The sequence below is a fragment of the Patagioenas fasciata genome, chromosome 2, assembly GCF_037038585.1.
Source record: "Patagioenas fasciata isolate bPatFas1 chromosome 2, bPatFas1.hap1, whole genome shotgun sequence".
Taxonomy (NCBI): domain Eukaryota; kingdom Metazoa; phylum Chordata; class Aves; order Columbiformes; family Columbidae; genus Patagioenas; species Patagioenas fasciata.
Window position 1 is genome coordinate 124,439,626 of NC_092521.1, and position 20,880 is coordinate 124,460,505.

General features: G+C 42.1%; 1 protein-coding gene across 8 annotated transcripts in view; it reads right to left on the bottom strand.

Annotated features, from left to right (window-relative positions):
- NOD1 (nucleotide binding oligomerization domain containing 1) overlaps positions 1 to 20,424 on the bottom strand; it is a 31,095-nt gene extending 10,671 nt beyond the window's left edge. For 4 of the 8 annotated variants that reach the window (XR_010650924.2, XR_010650925.2, XM_065831538.2 and 1 more), the window contains exons 1-7: positions 20,321 to 20,424; positions 10,782 to 11,133; positions 8,747 to 8,921; positions 5,800 to 7,603; positions 3,651 to 3,734; positions 2,588 to 2,671; positions 963 to 1,046 (exon numbers count right to left, since the gene is read on the bottom strand). Coding sequence is in view for 5 of the 8 variants with exons in the window: in XM_065831538.2 (XP_065687610.1) it covers positions 963 to 1,046; positions 2,588 to 2,671; positions 3,651 to 3,734; positions 5,800 to 7,603; positions 8,747 to 8,921; positions 10,782 to 10,997 (2,447 nt within the window). In the remaining 3 variants the exon portion in view is untranslated. Of the gene's footprint in view, positions 1 to 961; positions 1,047 to 2,543; positions 2,672 to 3,650; positions 3,735 to 5,799; positions 7,604 to 8,746; positions 8,922 to 10,781; positions 11,134 to 12,171; positions 13,894 to 20,320 lie in introns of those variants that run through there. The other 4 variants (XR_010650926.2, XM_071804908.1, XM_071804907.1 and 1 more) reach the window with 4 other exon arrangements.
- Positions 20,425 to 20,880: the final 456 nt, after the last annotated feature.

The following is a 20,880-nucleotide window of genomic DNA, read 5'->3' on the forward strand; positions in this document are numbered from 1 at the left end:
CATTTCTGCCCAAGCTATCCTAAATCCATTTGGAGTGACTATTTCCTCCAGAGGAGAAAATAGGAGTACTTCACTGAAATCACAGCAAGTACAGCACAGCAGACCCAGTGATATGACAATGGAAATGTTCAAGCTGTCGCCTGTACTTGTGCAATGTTGTAGAACAACAAAATTAAAGGTCAAAAATCTAACTGTTCAAATCTGATTTTCATATTTCAGGGTTACTGAATGGCCAAACAGAGGTTTTAATTCTGTGTATTTGAGTATTAGATTCTGAGAAAAATGTTCTTCTGTAGAGTGGAAAGAGAATCTGGAATTTGCCAGAGGGAAAAAAAAAAAAGTAATATAAACGTCTAAAATTTAGCATTACTCCTGAGAAAGAGGACAAGAATTAAAGTTTACAGTACATTCAGACCTCTCTCCAATAACAGCAGAGTCTCCAGTTTGGGACAGACTAGAGGGAAGGATGATGGGAATTCCTTCTTATTCTCCCAGCCTGCAACTTTATCAGGACTTTATGCAGAACGTTTGACAATTATAACAATGACACTCAATAACTCGGTACACTGCCAACAGTCATAAAACCACCCAGACTTTTAAAAATTACCAAATATCTCTAGAGCAGCTGTGTTGCCATAAGGAAAGTGGCTCTCTTTACATACTGTCCTCATTAATTTGCCTGTCCTTCAAGGTTCTCTCAGAACCGGGAAAAAAAACCAAACCAAAACCAGAAACAACAAACCCCAAACAAACATTGTGTGAACTGGAGAAGAATAAAGCAGCCCTCCTTTTCCCTCCAAGTCAAAAATGCGGCTATGCTCCTGCACCAGTTTGTTCTAATGCCGCCATGAGGAGGAATGGCAGAAGGAAAGAAAGTAAGACTGAAAGAAGGAATCCTAAGGGATTTACAGATGCCTTGACAAGACCAAGCCCTGAGCTCTGCTCCTTAGCACCAAACTTACCCAATTTCAAACATTGTCTTGCTCTTCTGGATGGCCTGGGCAAGGCACTTCCCTCCTTCGCTTGTTATTTTGTTTGCTCCTATTCTGCACAAAATACATGAATTGATGAGGTAGGTCACTTACAACAGTACAGCTATTAGAACACAAGCTCTGAAAGGGATACAAGTATTTAAGGCTAATTAACTCTGGAGGGTAGCTACAGTTATCAAAGATTAACCTAGAGTTAAAAAATACTGCAGGCACATGACCTTTGACCAAAAGACATAATTTTTGTTGTCTTTTACATATTTTGCATGTCAGGCCCTCGAATCAGAAGTATTACTGTAGAGCCTTGGGTTTGCTGCTCAGTATGTCAGAAATTAGCTTTAGGAACTGATCCCCAAGACAAGGACCCCTACCTAGTTTTTAATCCAGTCCGCAGTTGCTACAGAATACATTAATTACATGCAGCTTGTTTCACGAAGCCACAAGGAACAGAATATTTCTTGGTTATGTGGCTCCAGAGGAGACTGCAGCTGATAAGCACAGATTGTGATAATTTCAGGTCTTTCTGTCCCGAGCACAGGCTATGGGTGGTGGCACAGGACAGTGCAGCACCGAGTGTCCTTGGCTGGCACTCTACAGAAGACCTTTTCTTTTTTTGGCCCAAGTGGGGATACCAAACGGCTGGAGTTCAAGGAAGAGGTAAGTCTCTATTGCATATAAGTTGATGTAAAGAACAAACAAAAACGAAAAACCCCTCAACCCACTACATTTACACAAAGAAAAGCTGGCTTGTTTGACTGACTTCAGACACATGAATATGCACTCTATCTCAAAATAATCTCTGGGGTTACTATGCAGCCTGAAAGTAACTACCTTCCAACAGGTTTTTTTGTGAAAGTCAGATTAAATAAGCAAAGTCCGGTGTCAAAGCAGTGAAAGAACCGGAGTGCTCCTGGGTTTCAAAATTCTGTAAATATTTTAAGTGGCAAGGATGTGGCTAGTGTGGGGTTTCAGGGGAAGTTAGTGGCAGAACGAGAACCCAAGAGTCCCTGGCTGCTGGTTGCTAAATTAATACCAGCAGCTGACATAGCTGTAGTTACCTCTATTTTCTGCTATGGTCACAATTAAACCATTGGTTAATGATCTACCTTTATGTAAAACCAGTGTTGTGCATGGCCAGACACTCTTGTCCGGGGAAGTTCCAGGAATTAAAGGGAACAACTCCCCAAGTGAATCTGGGGAATTCCAGAACTATGACACCAGCACAGCATGACTCCAATGGCTTGTAAAAGACAAGATATGAAGAAGCTTGGTACTAAATTTATGTGAATTCACCTATTGCAAAAGACAGCAAGGTTCAGGTACCACTTAAGCCTCACTCAGATGCTCAGACTGGGTTTAGGTAAAGAACAGGTCTTGTGCTCTCCTTTTGCTTACTATTATATTCCAGTAAAGACTATGGATTCAAGAGTTTCACCTGCTGTCATTCACTGCTAGAAAAAAAGAATATACAACTGCAAACTAAGCTATATTTTATATGAAACATAGTTTTTGTCTTTTTTTTTGCACTCTCCCTCCTATTTCAAGTTGCTTTACCTTAATAAGGATACTGTAGGGAGGAAAAAAAAAATCCAACATACTTAACATATTCAAGGCTTGAACACTCTTCAATTAGTTTTGCAACATACTTGGCTCCAACATCAGTGATTTGGTTGTTGTATAAGCTTAAAGAAAAATCACATTGGTAAAAATAGGTTATTTCTGCTGTTACTTTAATATTTACAGCCTGAATATTTTATAAATCGTGCATAGCATCTATCTTTTTTGGTATGGCTTTGTACAAGGAGACAAAAAAAAAAAAAATTCTAAGATTTTTTTTTAATAAATGGTCTCTCCAAGCAAACAAAGCTTCCCTTTATTCCTGTGTTAGTACAGAAATAATATTGCCAGAAAAGAAGTCAGAAAACACCAGAAGAATGTATTTTTGGTCTTTTAAAAGTCATATAATCCTGTTGCAAATATTACTGAAGATCAGATACCTGAGCAGATGTATTTACATTAGGGCACTGGTGGAAGGAGACGATTCTTGGTATTCATGTTCACTTCTCAAAAAGTCATTTTTGTGTAGCTACTTCACCAAGAGCTGTAAGTCAGAGTGAACAGGCCTTCCAGCTTCAACTTGATTAAGAAGCAATTAAGGTCTTAAAGAAATTGGTACCACAAAGATGACACTTGAAACTACATGTTTCTGGTACTAGTTTCCACAAAGCCATATGTGCTACGGATAGTTTAAATAAACCATTTTCAGCACAGAAAGCAGGAAGCTCTAGGTATAAAGCGCACACTCTCTTGCTTGCAGTCTCTCTCCCTATTCCACCGCTCGCAGAAGGCTTTAGGTATAAAATTAGCATGCCCACACAGTTCAGTAACCTGACAGTGGCCAGCACTGCGTCACAGGAGAGCGTGATGTCAGTGGAGGCCACCCTGTGAGGTGGTGCAATGGAATTTCTGGTCCTTTTCCCAGTGACCTGTTACAGGACAGCAGCTGAATAATTTCTGACATGAAATGTTGCTTTGCTTATGTTCAATAAATGAGGAGGTAACTGTGGTTTCCACCTCACCTTTGCTGTGTCAGTACTGTGAGCATTGCAGTTTTATGTTCTAGTATCAATATATAGTGTTTTGCTCCCTATTGGTACATACCCCAAGTAAGTCACAGTTTGGTACTTAGAGAGTTCTTCATACAAGATCCTTACTCCATGGTCTGTGACTTGATTTACACTAAGCCTGGAATGAAGGCAAATAAAAGAAAGTTTGAATCAATACAGATTACAAGTGTTTATCACCCACGAGTTAATGAATGACTGGAGTTCTGTGCGCTTTCCTCTGATATTTTAGCAGGTCCTTAAGCCACATATTAAAAGCCATTAAGGGAAATATAAGGTCAGTTTCATAAAGCTCACTTCAAAAACCATGGAAAAGAAAACACCCCAGATCTCCACGGTAATGCTCTAGAAGCTGTCCGTAGAACTGAAAACAATAAAATGTAGTCAGTCAGAAACCAAACACCTCATCCTCCTCCTGTACTTACTGTGAATGCAGAAAGAAATTCTGCTTGACACCCTAACAAAAGCAAGCTTTCCAAACAACTCTTCTTGCAACCTGCTCTCTGAGTACCTAGTGAAAGCCAGGCATCTTGAAAGCCACAACACATTCAGGCTCCACTGAATAAAAGTTGTGAAAAGCCCTTGCCAGGAAATAGAACTGCAGTCCCATGAGTGTGCTAGAGGTTTCTAATTTTATTGTCCCAACTAGACACAAAACAAATCAACATCAGTCATTCACAGAATAAAAATACTTCTTTTAACAGTTGTTTTGGTGGGTGGTTTTTAGTTTGGTTGGGTTTTTTTTTTTAATTTCTCAAGCTCTTTCACCTTGCCTAAGCAGACAGGTTCTCAGTGAAGCATTCCAATTCCGATAAATCACATTTTCTGGGTAAAGCTGTCCCTGGGAAAACATTTTGACCAGCTTTAGTTTCTACACAAGCTCTGAAGCTGAACATTCATTGCTAAGAGTCCCTTATCACCAACAGCCTCCCTGACTCTTGCTAGTTAGTAACTTGGTCACTTTGCAATGCAATAGCAGAGAGGAGAAATCAGAACCAATTTCTACAGATGAGAACAGTTGTCTTCTTTGAAAGGGATGGTTAAGTTGTTAGAAACAACATCTGCTGACCTGCAGAAATTGGTTGTTAGAAATCAAAGTCCTAACATCAGAAAAGCCACAAAGGAAAAAAAAAAAAGGCAACCTAACAGACTGGTTTGGTGCTGGGGATGGTGTTAAGATCACGCTCTGTACGGCACAATCATATGACAGGGACAAAGAGTGAAAGTCTGATCCTTTCCTCTTTGTTTTGTCTTACATACTTATGCATTTCTCCCCAGAGTTTCCTTATTGCTTTCTCTTGGAAGGTCAGTTGATTTGCAACTAACTGGAAAAAACATGCATCACTTGCTTTGATTTAGTCCTAGAGGAAAACAAGGCAGAGCACAGACAACCAGGAGGAATAAATACATTTATTTTAAAAAAAATAATCTCATGAGGTTGAAGCAGCTTTAAAAAAAGATAACTGAAGTTCTTGTTTTTCTGCACCTAAGTATTTGGACAAATAAGATACAGCTACATGGCACAACCTCAAAGGGCTGGAGGTGGAACAACGTGGCCTGTGGTGTGAGAGATGGAGTTAGTTCTCCCTGATCACACCAAGCCACGTTCTCCCTCCACATCACCTCAGGGAAACACCACATCTAAAGACTTCAACTATATCCTTTCATGGAGTACTACATGTACTTTTGTTTTGTGGAAGTAAGACATCTTGGCAGGATATAAAAGCAAGAAATTCAGAGCTTTTGATCAAGGGTTATTTTGAATAGTAGATCCTCTCTTACTCTGTATGACCAAGGGCAGAGATAGGTTCAGGCAATCTTCAGATAATGGAGGAAGCACTTCTGTTTCCTTTCTTTTCCCTTAAGCACTTTCTGTCATAAAAATCCTCTTCTGAGATTTTGAGACTGAGTTAACTAAATCTACAGGTTTAAACAGTCCTGGCTTCTAAGGAGCCAGGAGAAGCCCTTCTAAGGGCTTCTTATCACCCTTTACATTTGGGTTTCCAAATTCACAACTTGTCCCTGCTCCTGTGACTGGCAGAACAAAGATTTCAGAAGATGTGAAACTAATTTCTAGCAGCAATAAGAATCCTCATCTTTCTCCACTTTCAAGATCAATTCCTTCAGCCCAGCAGTATGTGGAACAGACCAAGGATAAGCAAGGACCTGTTTGCTCTAACTCCTACCTGATCACTGCAAGCTTGCTGAAACAAGGTAGCAGCTCTTTTACTCCATAGTCATTGATGTTGTTGTTGTCCAAATCCAGAGCCAGGCGCTTTTGAAAGTGATGCATGACAAAGGAGATAGCACTGCAGTCAGCAGAGCTGGCATTGCAGTATGTGAGCTTGATGTAGTTGGCGTGCATACGTTTGGCAGCCAACTTGCCCACTTTCTCGTTCTGAGTCTCGTAAAGGCACCTCAGCATCCAAACAAAGTTAGGCTGGACCTGGAGCTGGTTGTAGTTTTGAAGCCTGGATCGAGTGAGGCCTTTCAGGTGGGATTTCATGCTCTCCCCGAGGTATGTGATGAGAGTCCTTCTCTTCCTCTTAATGACTGTAGGCAAAACTAAATGTCTGAAGAGCTTCTGCTTTGATCTAGAAAGCAGGCCACAAAGAAACAGGTTGGTAAAATGAAAGTGTTCATTATTTCGGAAAGGATCCTTCCCTGCTAGTTGTTTCTTCAACCAAGGAATGGGAAAGCAAGTAGGCTGGGCAGTCGCAGTGGAAGAACATTCATTGAAAAAATGAAGTAATTCCTTGGCACCCACTTTTTCCTCCATCACCAGAAACAAAGCTGTGAAAAAAGACTGAAGGGTTAAGTGCAAGAACTCGTAAGTGGACTGATTGTCACAACCACTGTAACCTTTAACTGTCCTGAGAAAGCCCAATTGCAAATCTTCTTCAGAGATGCTTGCTGATGAGACCTCCTCCTGCTCAAAGACAAAGGAAGAGTTCTCCATTCCTTTATGTGCCATTTTACCCAAAGCTAGAAGAGTTTCCTTTCTTGATTTGAACATCTCTGCTTGGCTCCTGGTGTTGTTCTTCAGCATACTTGTTTTCAGAGATCGGTTCAGATGGACTTCAATCATGAGCAAAAATACATCTGTCAATGTAACAGAACAGGCTGGAAGCTCATGGCTGTCAAACATGGAATGGAAGTGTTCATAGCATTTAAAGATAATCCAACAAAATAAAGGCACCGAACACAAACTGCAGAGAAAGGGGTTAGCTTCCAACTGGTTCAATACCAGGGTTTGTTGCCCCATATCTTTGAAAAACATGGCAGTGTAGTGCTTCAGGTTATTGCTGGAGAAACCACGGAGCAACACTTTCTTTCTAATGATGTTTCTTTGGATCTCAGTTCCTGTCCTCGCTGTAAGAATTTTCTTGGATCCCTTAAGAAGCTTTCCTCTGAGAAGGCTTACCAGCAGCACCAGGGGGTGGATGGCTTCGTGTGGCGAACACATCTCAGGAACACTACTGAGATCAAAGTTGGAATAGATCTCATCGAAGCCATCAAACGTGAAAAGAACTGTATGAGGGAATTGTAAGATGTAATGGAACACCTCGGTGGGGTCCTGGTCTGGGTAGCAATTATATTTGAAGAGTAGGTCTTTCAAACATATGGTTTCATCTTCCTTAAAACAACTGAACATCCTACATCGGAAACGGAAGAAAAATTTGGCCCCTATGTCCAATTCCTTTTTGGCCCAAAGGCTTTGTATCTTTTGCAGCAAGATGGATTTTCCAATTCCAGCATCACCAAAGACATAAATAGTCTCTCCATCTTCATTGATTACCCCAACTGCATCATCAAAAAGGGCTTCTAATTGACACACTTTTCCTAGGCTGTCATTGGTAAAACTGATCAGCTCCATAATACTGTCAGAGTAGATTTCTTCAAGCAGCATCTCTTCCCTCTGAGCGTACGACGTAACAAACTTGGAGTCCCGTCCCAATTCATATCTGAGTTTCTGGCAATACCTGCTAACTAAAAAGACAGCGAACTATTATTAAAAAGACTATTACTAAAAAACCTATGCATGCGATGACCTACCTCTTTGGGAACTGAGAGGGGGTAATAAATTTAAAAAATTATTATCTAAAATTGGTTCTTTGGCAGATCACTTCTATCAATTTGTGCTGCCATCATCACTTTCCTGGGAAATTCGGGTGCTAATGAAAGAGGTAATGTGTGAGCCACCATTTCCTGAAAGCCAGTACTGACACTGCACTGCAGAGGTTGGTGGTCACTGATTAGCTTTGGCAGCTGTCTTTTCAGTATATTTATATTCTACCTGCATTTTCTATCAGATGGGTGGTTATTCCTTCCTAACTTGTTTGGTAATTGTTATTATTCTAAATAGAAGGCATGTATTTTACAAACTGGGTGCCAGACACCCCAAGATGATGACCAAAAAAAAAGAAAAAAGAGAGAGTCTCAGTTATTGTGCAACATTTGCTTGTGTTTTTATTACAACAGAAACTTTCCTTCAGATGGGGCAAAGTATTTATTGTATTTATATAATATGAAGAAACCTCTCAAGAAGAAAAAATTTATTTCTGCAATACTTTAACTCTGACTTTTGGTATCTCATCATTTAGTATCATAGAATGATTCAGGTTGGAAGGTGCCTAGTCCAACCTCCTTCTCAGAACAGGGTCATTTATGAGATCCAATGAGCTTACTCAAGACTTTATCTAGTTGGATCTTGAAAACGTCCAAGTATGGAGACTGCACAGCCTCTCTGGGCAACCTGCCTCATTGCTTGACTGTCCTCAGCATGAAATGATGGCTATTCCATTGCCAAAACATCCCAGTGTTGCTAATAAATTGTAGAAGAGGCCTAGAAAATACTACAGCTGGCACAAGGTAGTTATGCCATTATGCTGCATATCCACAAACAAACGCAGAAAGAGCGTGACGTTAGCAAACCACGATGTAATATATCAACCACTGTTGTGTTAGACGGTCTGCCTTTTAATTATCTGGCTACCACTACTAGGAGGCACAGCACATGCACATTTATTTTCCCTGGCTGTGCCTAGACTCTCTTATCCTAACATCACCTGGTTAGAGCTTCCTACACAGCAGAGTAGTTCTAAGGAAAGGGATAGAGATGCATGACCTCACCTGGATCTGTATTTACCACAGGTTTACTACAAATACTCTCTGAAGGCTTGTAACCTATTTCATCCAGCCAAGGCTGAAGTTCGTAGTAAGCATCAGTGACTTTCTGCAGCACAAGGATGAAATATTCTGAAACTTCTTCTCCCTTGCTCTGAACCAAGTCTAGAATTTTGCGAACCTGAAAAAACATCACATGAAAGATCATTGATACACAGCAATTTATCATAGTTACTTACACTTGTAGACTGCTTTAGGATCCTTTTTGGGCTGGTGTAGGGCCCCAATATCAAAACTGATGCTTCAAAAATGAATTCAAAATCTAGCTGTGAATTTGAACCACCACAAAACCAACTTTCTGTTTGTATTTGGATGCTGCAAGAAAGTTGGATCTGCAAGTTAAGGTCTGAAACAAAACAGATAAATACTGTTCCTCAATACAGAACCCAAAGGTTTTCCTTAGCCTGGCTAAATAATAATTTTAAATCCCATGCTGTTTAAATTAAAAAAAGAAAGGGGTGGTTTCTTAGTGCCCTAAATACACCCTCTGATTTGTAAATATTCCAGTCACATTTAGATTTACTTCAGGATCCAGCCAGATCCAGAGCAGGGTAGACAGAATCTCTCCTTCTGGATCTTAATGCAGATCCAAAAAACTACAACTCTTCCTTTTATCACAGCAGCTCAGTTCTGCAGCCTCTCTCTGTACAACAGACTTGTTGCCTGAAACTTTTACTAAAACTAATGGCTACCAGGCAGTGGCTGGAGCAGTTCAAGACTGGTATCTCTAAGGACAAAATCTGATCTCTGTGCAACCAGTACAGGGCAACTCTAGTATGAAACCCTCTGCAAGACAGAGCAATCATTTAGAGGCCTGTTTTGAATGTTTGGATACTGTTCTTGGTAGAAATGAATGAAGAATTCAGTTCTAAAACAGACCAAGGTTTCTAGAGACTGTGATCTCTTGTGAGCTTAAAACAGGGTGAGGTACATACAGCACAGCAAAAACATGGTACTTTTTTGACAATTTGTATGCTCTGAAAAGCAATTTCATGCCTTTCAGAGAAGCTCCCACAGAGTCCAGTTCACTTACTATTGTGGCCTGCTCCCTGTCTCTGGTTAGACTCCTGATGCACAGCCTCCCCCTCAGCTTTGTTACAACAATCATCCACATTATGCTGAACAATAAGAAATGGGAATGAACATAGAGCATGCATTTATTCTGCTTTGACCCTATGCACAGAGTGAGCACTGTTTTACCATTTTAACTTGCCAGCAAGAATTACTATTTTATGAAAATCTGCACTGTTAGTGAAGTCCAAGGTCCCTGAATTTTTTATGGTTTGCCTGTCTCTAACTGTGACACCATTCTGAAGCTGCATGACCAGTTGGTCAGAGAAACAGATCAGGAGTTTGTTTTAAGTCACAATGCAAAGAGCAACTGTGTAAATGTGATAATTTTCTAGGAAATAATTTTTGCTACTGATGTCCAAAGACAAATCAAAACCACAAATGTGTCAGGATATATCAATTTTCCATACAAACAGTTACAATGTACATAGGTCTTTAAAGAGAAGGGAAGGTGTGCACATGGACAACACACAATCATTAACTTCTAAAATAATATTTCATTTCTGTCTCTCCTCCTGTAAAGCAGGATGATGAGTCCCACAGCATCCTGAAGTGGATTTTCCTTGCGATACCCTGCACAAAAAGGAAGGCTTGTGTGTAGCAAGCTGCACACAAACAGCCACTGTGGTCACCTCCTTATCAGAGGAAAAAGCTGCAGCTGGGGGGACAGAACAATAATTATCACCCTGCTCATTCTTACAGCTACCAACTGGCATTACAAGCCATGCCAGATGTGCTGTAACGAGATGAGCTGGAGACATTTGTCCAGAAGAAATCAGGTGGGGAAACTCTGAAATAACAAAGATTAGAAAAGACACTAGATGTAAAATTGCCTGATAAGCCCACAAAACCTAGTGGTAAATTAAAAATAATAAAAAGCTTACACTGGCTAGTGGAATAAAAAGAATACCTTGTCTGCTTGAGTTGGAAATTGGACAACAATCTCTGCATCTTCAGTGGAGAAGTAGTCATTCTTAATCAAGTTGTCAATCAAACACTGCGTGTTTCGGATTCTACTGACCAGAAGTTCTCGGTGCACTTTCAGCAAAGCAATGAAGGATGGAGGACCTGCTCCTGGAGCTTTTTTCACAGAAATTTCCGGGTTAGCACAAAGCTGGCCTTCCATAGTTGAGATAGCAAGAAGATGCTTTGCCAAGCCTCATCTTTGACAAACTGTTCATTTGCAGTGGGGAATCAGGTTGGAGTTATCATCAGGGAAACAAATAATCCGTTCTTCACGTTACTGAGCCTGTAAAAAGTAACTGTATGGAAGAACCTCAATTTAAACCTCATCCTATGTAGATATATCCTTCAATTAGCCATCAAATAATTCTTCTAAACTCTGCATAATATCATGTCCAACTTTATTAAGGAGTTTCTTCCTCAGGTACCTCCATTTATTCGTTCAGGTTTTAGAAAAAACATCTACAGCTGGCTGTTTCCCTTCTGTACCAGTATTTTACTGTAGCTTGCCTCAGACAACACCACTGGCATCTGTTTTATTAATTTCTTGTTCTGAGTGTACAATTTAATACTTTTTATTAGCTTTTTTCATGTTTCAATAGACAAAGAAGGGTATCTATCCAAACATATCTGGACAAGGAAATAAACGGAATAAAATTATATTTCACAGCAATTGATTTTGTAGAATTAATTACAGTAGCAACTCACTTCGCTTTTTCTTTGTTACAACAACGGATTGTGTATAAAGCGTTGCCAATACAATGACTGTTCCTATAAAGCAACGCCTTGTGAACTCCGAGACAATTTTAGCTGAACTAGAAAAAAAGCATTTAGCTTCAGGGCAGCAGGTTTGAGAGGCAGTAGTGAGACTGTGGAAAAAACACTGATCAGATGTTTCTGTTAAGAAAGTCAAGAGTAAAATGCTGATAAAAGTGAAAATGCTGCTGTAGGTTTCAGAGCTAATATGCCACTTATGGGCACAGAGCACTTTGCAACTCCTAAAGCTATTGGTTCAGACAGTGTGCAAAACAGGGAAAATATTATTGCATTGGTTTAATTTGGTCAATCTTCTAAAATTCAAGTGGGTAGCCATGAAAGTTAAACATACGGTTTTTCAGAATCTGAGAAATAACAATGTTACAGAAAGGGCTGAAACAAGTGATTGTTAATATACAAGATCCCACCTCCTGTGATTCACAAAAAGAAAAATCTGGACCTCTCCTTGTCCAGGAATTGCACAGAGTAACCGAATTCACAGACTCTTTCCCCGTATGATGAACTAGGCCTAAGATGGTATTGCAATTAATATTAATCACTGGATTTGGCATCCAACCCACCTCCATCTTCATAAAGGGAGGAGATTGCACCCAATACAGCTTGTAACGAAGATACCAATTTAAAGCCTGTGCAAACACGTAGGTTCGAATGCCTCATCTCAGCCCCTGTATGTACAAGCAGAGACACAATGTGATCATTAACCCAGACAGCTGCGGGTTCAGGAAACCCTCTCATGGCTGCAGAAATACATATGCTGTGTATGCCCTCATTCTCTCTACCAGGTCTTGAGAGATCTTTTTTGATGGCCATTTATTCCAACTCTTCTTTACAAGGCATAAAACAGTAGGAATCAGGATTAGACTGCTCTCTATTGCATTACTAAAGGGTTTTATTGAAATTCAGTTAATATATCACATAGCAGGCATGAAGTTATATAGTAATTACAATTCAACATTAAGTTCATTTAAGTACTATTTAGGTATGAAACTTGCACATACGATTACCCACACAAAAAGCAGATTTTTTTGCAAGATCACAACTGAAATGTCTCACATAGATGATGAGAATGTGCATGACCCATGCAAATTACTGGCACCTTCCAGTAACAAGTAAAACGTCCTGTTACTTGTCAAGAGATAATTGGAAGAAAGTCCTTAGGTTCTGATTGCAGTCATATTAATAAAATCAGAACAACAATTCTGTAAAGGTGTCAGTTCTGCTGTTACAAAATTGTCATGATTTCCCAAGATAGTGTCGGCAAACTTTCCAAATGCTCCCCAGCACTCTGCTATTGGAACAAACTAATTTCTATGGGTTTTCCACACCAGAAGCTGCAGTCTGCATCAGTGTAGCTTCACCTGTTCAATGCTGGAGGAAGACACAGTTTACACTACCGTATTTTAGCAATATCTGTACATACAACCACAGGTCAAATGCCCCTAGCTCCTCTGACTTCAAGAGACCAATAGGTCCTAACTCGTGGTTGCTGCTGACACAAATAACTGCATTAAGAACTGAGCCCTCCAAAGGCTGGGATCAGACAAATCCCCAGCACAACCTTTTTGGATCACAGCCGACTCCAAAACTGCAAAACTCTTTCAATCAAAGGGAATGTAACCAAGTGATCTGACTTTCTTACCACATGAATAAGTGACTGCATCTACTCGGACAAATCAACCTTTCATTACGCCATTCACATGACCTACCAGATGAAGTGGCTGACTTCTGAGTCACTCAGCTTCCTAGAAGCCACACTGGCACATCTCTTTGTTCAGGAAAGCTCATTCCATAAATGAACTCTAACATGAACACCAAACAATGTTGAAAACAACATTTACTCTAAAGCTTTTGCAAGCTTTTAGTTAAAGACAGTCACCTTAAAATGCATGCAACAGAAATATTAACCCTTTCCTCTCAAGTTACTGTGTCTACCCAGCATTCCCTGCTTGCTCTGCTTATTCAGGGACCATGTTATCCTAACGCATTTTCTTTCTTCCTACTTTGTGAGAACTGAGACAAACATCCAGGAAACCATAAAAATGAACCAAAGTGGTGTCACATGTAAAACTCAAATATAAGTATTTTCTTCACTCTTTCAGATCCATCTACAAAGAGGATAAGTAAAGAAAGAATAAATACAGCAACAGGACAGGAACGATCAGAAGGTCTCAAAGATGCCTGCCCTGCATCTGATTAAGTCCAAGTCAGTACAGAACCTGGTTGCTACTGGAAGGGGTGTGCACACCTGTGCTGCAGGAGAGAACATGTTCCCTTTCACACAAAGTGATCTGCAAGAGAGCAGAGAAACGAGAAAGCAATCAAAAAGAGAGGCATCAAGGGAGAAAAGGAGAAAGAGCAAAAACGCCAAGCAGGGAAGTCAGAGCTGGTAATATGAATTCTGTCCACGATGACCTACTCGGTGATATTTGCAGTGGTAATATTAACCTCAAGGCAAAAAATGCACACAACCTCCAGTACTGAAGAAAATAGTAATTTTCATCAGTCTTTTTTAATAAGAAAAAATTGAAATTTCCACCATCCATGGACTAAGAAAATGCCACATCAAATGAGCGGCTGAACACTTTAAACAGTGCTGGAACAGAAAGACTTCCTGCCACATGTAGTTAACAGCAAGGCAGGTATGTGCATGTTTGTAGCAAAGTACATCAGCTATATGGAGAAACTTCAGGTCCTACTCAGACTAAAGTACACATAAAAATTTTCTATAGTGCCAGTTCTAGGTGCAACAGCACCTAAAAGTCCTGATCAGCCTGAGAAATGCGCTTGTTCTCTTAGAGAAACACACTGTCCGTAAGATTCTGACATGCACGACTCTGCTTTGCTAGTGTGTTTTTTGGTTTTGTTTGTTTGTTTTCTGTTGTGGGTGCTGTTTTGTTGTTGTTGTTGTATTTTGGTTTCATTTTTCTTTTGTTTTTTAAACACAAGGCCCAAGCATTGACAGCATGAAGCACCCAACTTAACCAGCAAGTCCACCACCTCTCTTTCTGGAAAGAGTCCAAGCTTCCCTAGTGCTTCAACATGAGTATTTTCTGTGAGGGATCACAAGGTTACAAAGTACTGAGTCTCTTGTTACAAGAATCTGTTAGTTTTGCAATGCTAGGTTACACATCTGGTATGTTTAAAGGTAAATGCTTATGCAGCTTGTAAATAGGTGTTGAAAGCATGTCCTTGCTAGAGTGCGTATAGTGTTCTTTGCCTTATCCTGGGTACTGCAGATGATGGATTCAATTCCAGTGCAATTCTTGTGACTGATGCGGCATCAGTCATGGGGGTGCTGCTAGAAAAGACTGATATACAAATTAGTGTGTAATACCTCAGCGCACGGACCAAGGTCTAAGAACATCCATTGCTGAGAACTACTGCCTCATTTCTGGAACTCTTCCGTTTCTGAAAGGGCTAATGAATAACACCATTTCTCTAAAGGTCACCTTAATGTTCGTACAATCCTTTGTAAAATACCACTAAGTTACAGGAAAGACAGATCACCTGTTCTAACAGCAACAGCTTATGAGCACATATCTTTAAAGAAACAAGCATTATCATTGAGGTTTGTACACAGAAAGGTATGTACATAGGGAGAAAGTGATTTGCAAGCTTCATAGATCAGCTGAAACAGGAACACACCTAAGGAGGAACGGAGAGAGACAAGAGATATGATACCTGGGCAAAGCAGGAGTGCAGTATGGGGAGACAACAGGAGAGATGCTTATAGGGAAAAGTTTCCGATGTGGGAACAGCACAGACTTTTGCTCCTGAGAGGACAAATGAAAACCCAATGATTTGCTCAAGAGGCTGCTAATGATGCTGGAAATTCAGTTAGCCATTTTGAGGACAGCAGCTTTGGTCAAGTGAAGAAGACATAAAACAGACTATCAGGAATTAAAAAGAGACAGAGAGCAGAGTGCTCACCCATCCGTTGTAAAGGCAGAGAAGAGAGAGAAGACAGGGTCGTGGCCAAATGAAGTGTCAATGGGGACTGAAGTGATGCGAGAAGCAAGTGTGGCAAGAGATGCATATCATATCATATCATAAGGCAGCACAACTGAGAATAACAAAGAGGAAGCACGATGGTGATTGGGACAGGGATAAGGAGGGAAATGAAAAAGGGAAATGAAATCTGTAATGGTAAGAGGTACGGTAAAAGGATCAGTTCTGACAGCAAGGTTTTGTATAATCCATTTCAACAAACTGCAGTGGCACTGATGGCCTCTGCGTGAAGGCACTGGCACTTCTATCTAGCGGTTCTTCTGACTTCCCTCTATTCTCAGCATTGTGCAAACATATATACATTTATATCTTTCCTAGCCCTGCCCTTCTCACATCCCCTTTTTGCTAAAATCTCCTTGTTCTTCTTCTAACAAAACTGCTGGGCTTGTTCAGCTTCCAGTGCTGCAAGTCCTTTGACAGTGAAGAATACGCTAGTTTATCACTACCAGGTCTTACCAAATGTAAACTCTGTAGATAAAGGGGTTGAAAGATCTTAAAGAACAGCCAAAAAACATTTCCACTTTTGGGTGAATTCACTCCTCATTGAGCTGGCTGCTCCCAATGAGACTGTGTAGGATGAAGCAGTAAAGGCAACACAAGGAGCAAATTAATTAGCAATGGTCCCTTAAAACAGCTGACTTAAGACCCATCTAGAATATTTCTGAAGAGCAGAAAACTCAGACAATACTACTTCTGTAGTCTTGGCTATTCTGACAAAAACTGTTCCTCTAAACTGCCCGTGAAAAGAAGTCCTATGCCACATACCCAGCTATCAGCTGCCAATAGCTGGAATATCTTCAGGATTTTCGCAGTCCTTAGCAAGCTCTGGCAGGACAACAGCAAAGTGCCTACACACAAAGTTCAGTGCCAGCCCAGGGTTCATGGAGTGCCTGTTGGCATAGCCTTCTGCCCATGGTATTCAAAATGCAATTAATCTTCAGGAGGTGGCAGTATGAAAATAGGGCCCCATTTCACATGAAAATATGTGTCCTTTGTGTCTCCAAATCAGATTTGTTTTCCGAGAAAAGCTACTTTACAGTGCCAGCCACCCCACTGCAGAGTCATGACAGAAAGAGGAGAATGGGAGACTGCCATGCTTTTTCATTAATAATGGTAATCTAGACTCAGGCCAGTCTAAACTCAACTTTCTGCTACCCCATTTCCCCGAAAATAAGACAGGGTCTTATATTAATTTTTGCTTCAAAAGTTGCTTACTTTTTTACATGTATAGCTGCCTGGACACTACTTAAATGGATTTTCTTTTATGAACTGTAACTAGGGCTTATTTTTGGAGTAGGGTTTCTATTGCAAGCATCCTCAAAAATAAGGAAAAATCATGCTAGGGCTTATTTTCAGGATAGGTCTTATTGTTGGGGAAACAGAGTATAATCAGGAGAGACAGAAAGACACTGATTTTCCAAATCTTGTTTGATGTGTGCCACAGCAGCCAGTCTTTGACTATAACAGATAAGGAAAACAGAACCTATTTCCACACAGCAGCTCTCACTTTTAAAAGAACTCAACTATTTTACATAGTTCAAGAACAGTAAAAAATGAGTAGAGATTAGAAGCAAATGGACACATATATTACACAAAAAATGTGCAAGTTTTGATGAGAAACGATGCAATATATTCCCAGAGTTACTAAAAAATAGCCTTTTATTTTTATAGTACAAATGGTGCCCCTGGTAGAGCTTGTGCAGAGTCTCTGCACTAATCTTAAATGATATTTTGTGTCTATGAGTTAAAACACATTCATCATACCCCAGTTTGCAATCTGTGTGTAAATACCATCATAGATTCTACCTATGTCAATAAACGCCCTGGGAGTCATACGTTAACATCACAGTGTAAATCCACTACAACTCATTTTGCATTGTTCTGGGATCAGCATCTTTCAGTGGTTTTTCCTCCCTCCTCTCTCTCTCTCCTTTGACTGTAGCACAGGCTTTTGCAGCCATTCCTTTTTTGTTTGAAAAGCAACTGATACAAAAGAACACATAAGAAATTATTTCTGCTTCCACTTGGTAAATTAACAATTTTTTTTGTTAAAATGCACAGGTTTTTAAAGAAATATTCATATCCCTCACAGGTTTTGCTGCTACATTTCCTAAGAGTATACTTTTAAAGAAACAGAACTTTATTAACAATATTTGGATGAATTAACAAGCCCCTGTCAAAAACCCTTTATGTGGCTTATTGATAACTCCATTCTGGTGGGACAAGTTCAACAAATGTGAAGAAACCACTACTAAAAAAATCAAACAAATTTTCTTCAATCAGAGAAATCTTGAGGATTTTTTTAAGAGATGGAGGGAAATTATATGCTGGTATGTCTAAAAAATTGAACTGCTTTTCATAGAATCATAGAATCATTTTGGGTGGAAGAGACCCTCAATATCATCAAGGTCAACCATAACCATAACTCTAGTGCTAAACCATGTCCGTAAGAACCTCGTCTATGCGTCTTTTAAACACCTCCAGGGATGGTGACTCCACCACTTCCCTGGGCAGCCTGTCCCAATGGCTGACAACCCTTTCCATGAAGAATTTTTTCCTGATATCCAATCTAAACCTCTCCTGGCACAATTTGAGGCCATTTCCTCTTGTCCTCTCACTTGTCGCTAAGGAGAAGAGACCAACACCCTCCATGCTACAACCTCCTTTCAGGTAGTTGTAGACAGTGATAAGGTCTCCCCTCAGCCTCCTTTTCTCCAGGATAAACAGCCCCAGTTCCCCCAGCCGCTCCTCATCAGACTCATGCTCCAGTCCATCAGCTTCGTCACTCTCCTCTGCACTCTCTCTAGTATTTCAATGCCCTTCTTATGGTGAGGGGCCCAAAATCGAACACAGGATTTGAGATGAGGCCTCACCAGCACCGAGTACAGCGGCACAATCACTTCTCTAGTCCTGCTGGCCACGCTATTCCTCATACTAGCCAGGATGCTCTTGGCCTTTTTGGCCACCTGGACACACTACTGGCTCATGTTCAGCAGGTTGTCAATCAACACCCCCAGATCCCTCTCTGCCAGGCAGCTTTCTAGCCACTCTTCCCCAAGCCTGTAGCGCCTCCTGGGATGGTTGTGACCCAAGTGCAGGACCCAGCACTTGGCCTTGTTAAACCTCATACAGTTGGCCTCAGCCCAATGATCCAGCTGGTCCAGATCCCCGTGTATGGCCTTCCTACCCTCCAGCAGGTCAACACTTCCACCCAGCTTGGTGTCATATGCAAAATTCCTGAGGGTGCACTTGGTCCCCTTGTCTACATCATTGACAAAGAGATTAAACAGAACTGGCCCCAATACTGAGCCCTGGGGAACACCACTTGTGACCGGCTGCTGACTGGATTTAGCTCCAGTCACCGCAACTCTTTGAGCCCGGATATCCAGGCAGTTCTTTATCCAGATAAGAGTACATCCATGCAGGCCATGAGCTGCCAGCTTCTCCAAGAGAATGCTGTGGGATACGGTGTCAAAGGCTTTACTGAAGTCTAAGTACACAATATCCACACCCTGTTTTCTGCTATTATTTACTGTTTTCACATTCAACCTAAAGTGAATTGTACAATTAAAGTTGTGATTGACAGAATCACATGTTCACAGCTCTCCTCATTCTATCCCCAAGCTTTGTCCTGGTCATTAACAGCAAACCTAATTAGCCACAGTCACTCCACCTGCCCAACACCACTGCTCGGTTGTGCCTGCACATCCACCCACCCAGCAACACGGGGTCCCGAGCAGGGACAGCCTAAGTTCCAAGATGCGGCTGAGCTAACTGCAGGGGCCAGCAGCACAGGGGTGGGAATTAAGACCATCCTCCTGCCGCACCATGGCCTCCCCACAGCCATGGGCCACCAACCCTGTCCAAACCGCCCCCATCTCCCGCTTTCCCAGCCTCTTTCCTATTAAATGAGCAAAGCACCCGGGCCGAAACGGCTCCCACGTGGAGTCAGCACAAGGATACGGATCTTCAGTCAGGTTTAGGGAAAATTAATGCCTTTTTTCCCTTTTACTGTTCTATCCGTTGCTGGCAGGAAAGGCAAGGCAGGCTCCACGGCAGGCAAAAAATGCTTCCAGCCAGCGCTTCCCGCCCGGCTGGGGGGCGCTCCCTCCCACCTCCCCCGGGTCCTCACTACCCTTACGGCCTTCAGGAGAACTAAATCACCGGCCAGCAGCTATAAAATAGTATTTATTCCTGTGTATTCGTGGGAAGGCGCTGTCTCCCTCGCCGGGTCGCTGCGGGGGCAGCGCTGCCTGCCCCTCTCCTCGCCCCCTACCACTCGGCAACCTCCTCCCCGGAGGCTGGGCTGTGGGGGGGCGTCCCTGATGAAGAAATACGAAAAAAAAAAAAGCCCCAAAATTTTCAATTCAGGAGCCAAAAAGTTCCCCAAGAGGCGGATGCCAGCGGGAAACGCCGGGGCGAAGCTCTTTCCCCTTCCACCTCGCAGCCTTTCACGCGGTAACAGAGAAACTTTGGTTTACAAAATGTAGAATACTTTGATTTACACCCTCCGGCACTCTCCCGGGGTTGGGCAGCCGTCAACCTCACGGTCCCCTCCCGTCTGCCCTGAGCGCTCCGTCCCGCCACCCGCCCCTCACGACATGGCGGACGCTCCCCCCACACAGCTGCCGCCGAGCGCCGGACGGAGCGGGCAGCGGCCCCGCGACCCTCCTCCGCCCCCGGCCCTTCCCCCACACTCACCGCAGCGGCCGAGAGAAGGGGGCGAGGGGAGGAGCGGGGCGGCGGCCGGCCCACGGCTGCTTCTCTCTGGCCCGCCGGGAAGGAGCTCCCGCCCCACGCTGGGTTTCTCCCGCCCCACACACGGTCCCTCCCGCCCCGGCTCCTCCCCATGCTGGCATGGCCGGAGGGGTTTTGTACCTCACGAACATGGCCTTTCGCTGCCCACGCCGGCATGGCGGAAGGCTTCCTCTCCCGAGTAAGCTGCCGGTGGTCCCGCCTTGGGGCAGGAGGCCTTCCCTCGGCCCTCAGGAGCTCCCACCATTTTCCTCAACGGGAGGCATCAAGTACCCTCTGTCAATTCTCCCCAAGGGGCAGAGGAGATAGGCATCAGAATATTATTTTCTGCTCTTACAAGAGTAAAATAACCCACTTAAAAGTCCAAAAGGGTAAAGCAAAAGAAGTGGTGCTGATGTTGAGGAGAGTGTTCATGCATAAAGTTTTGCCCTCCATACTGAAACAATACCATTAAAAATGCAAATAGCCCATGGAAGTTTCAGTTAACATTTCCACATCACCAGCTC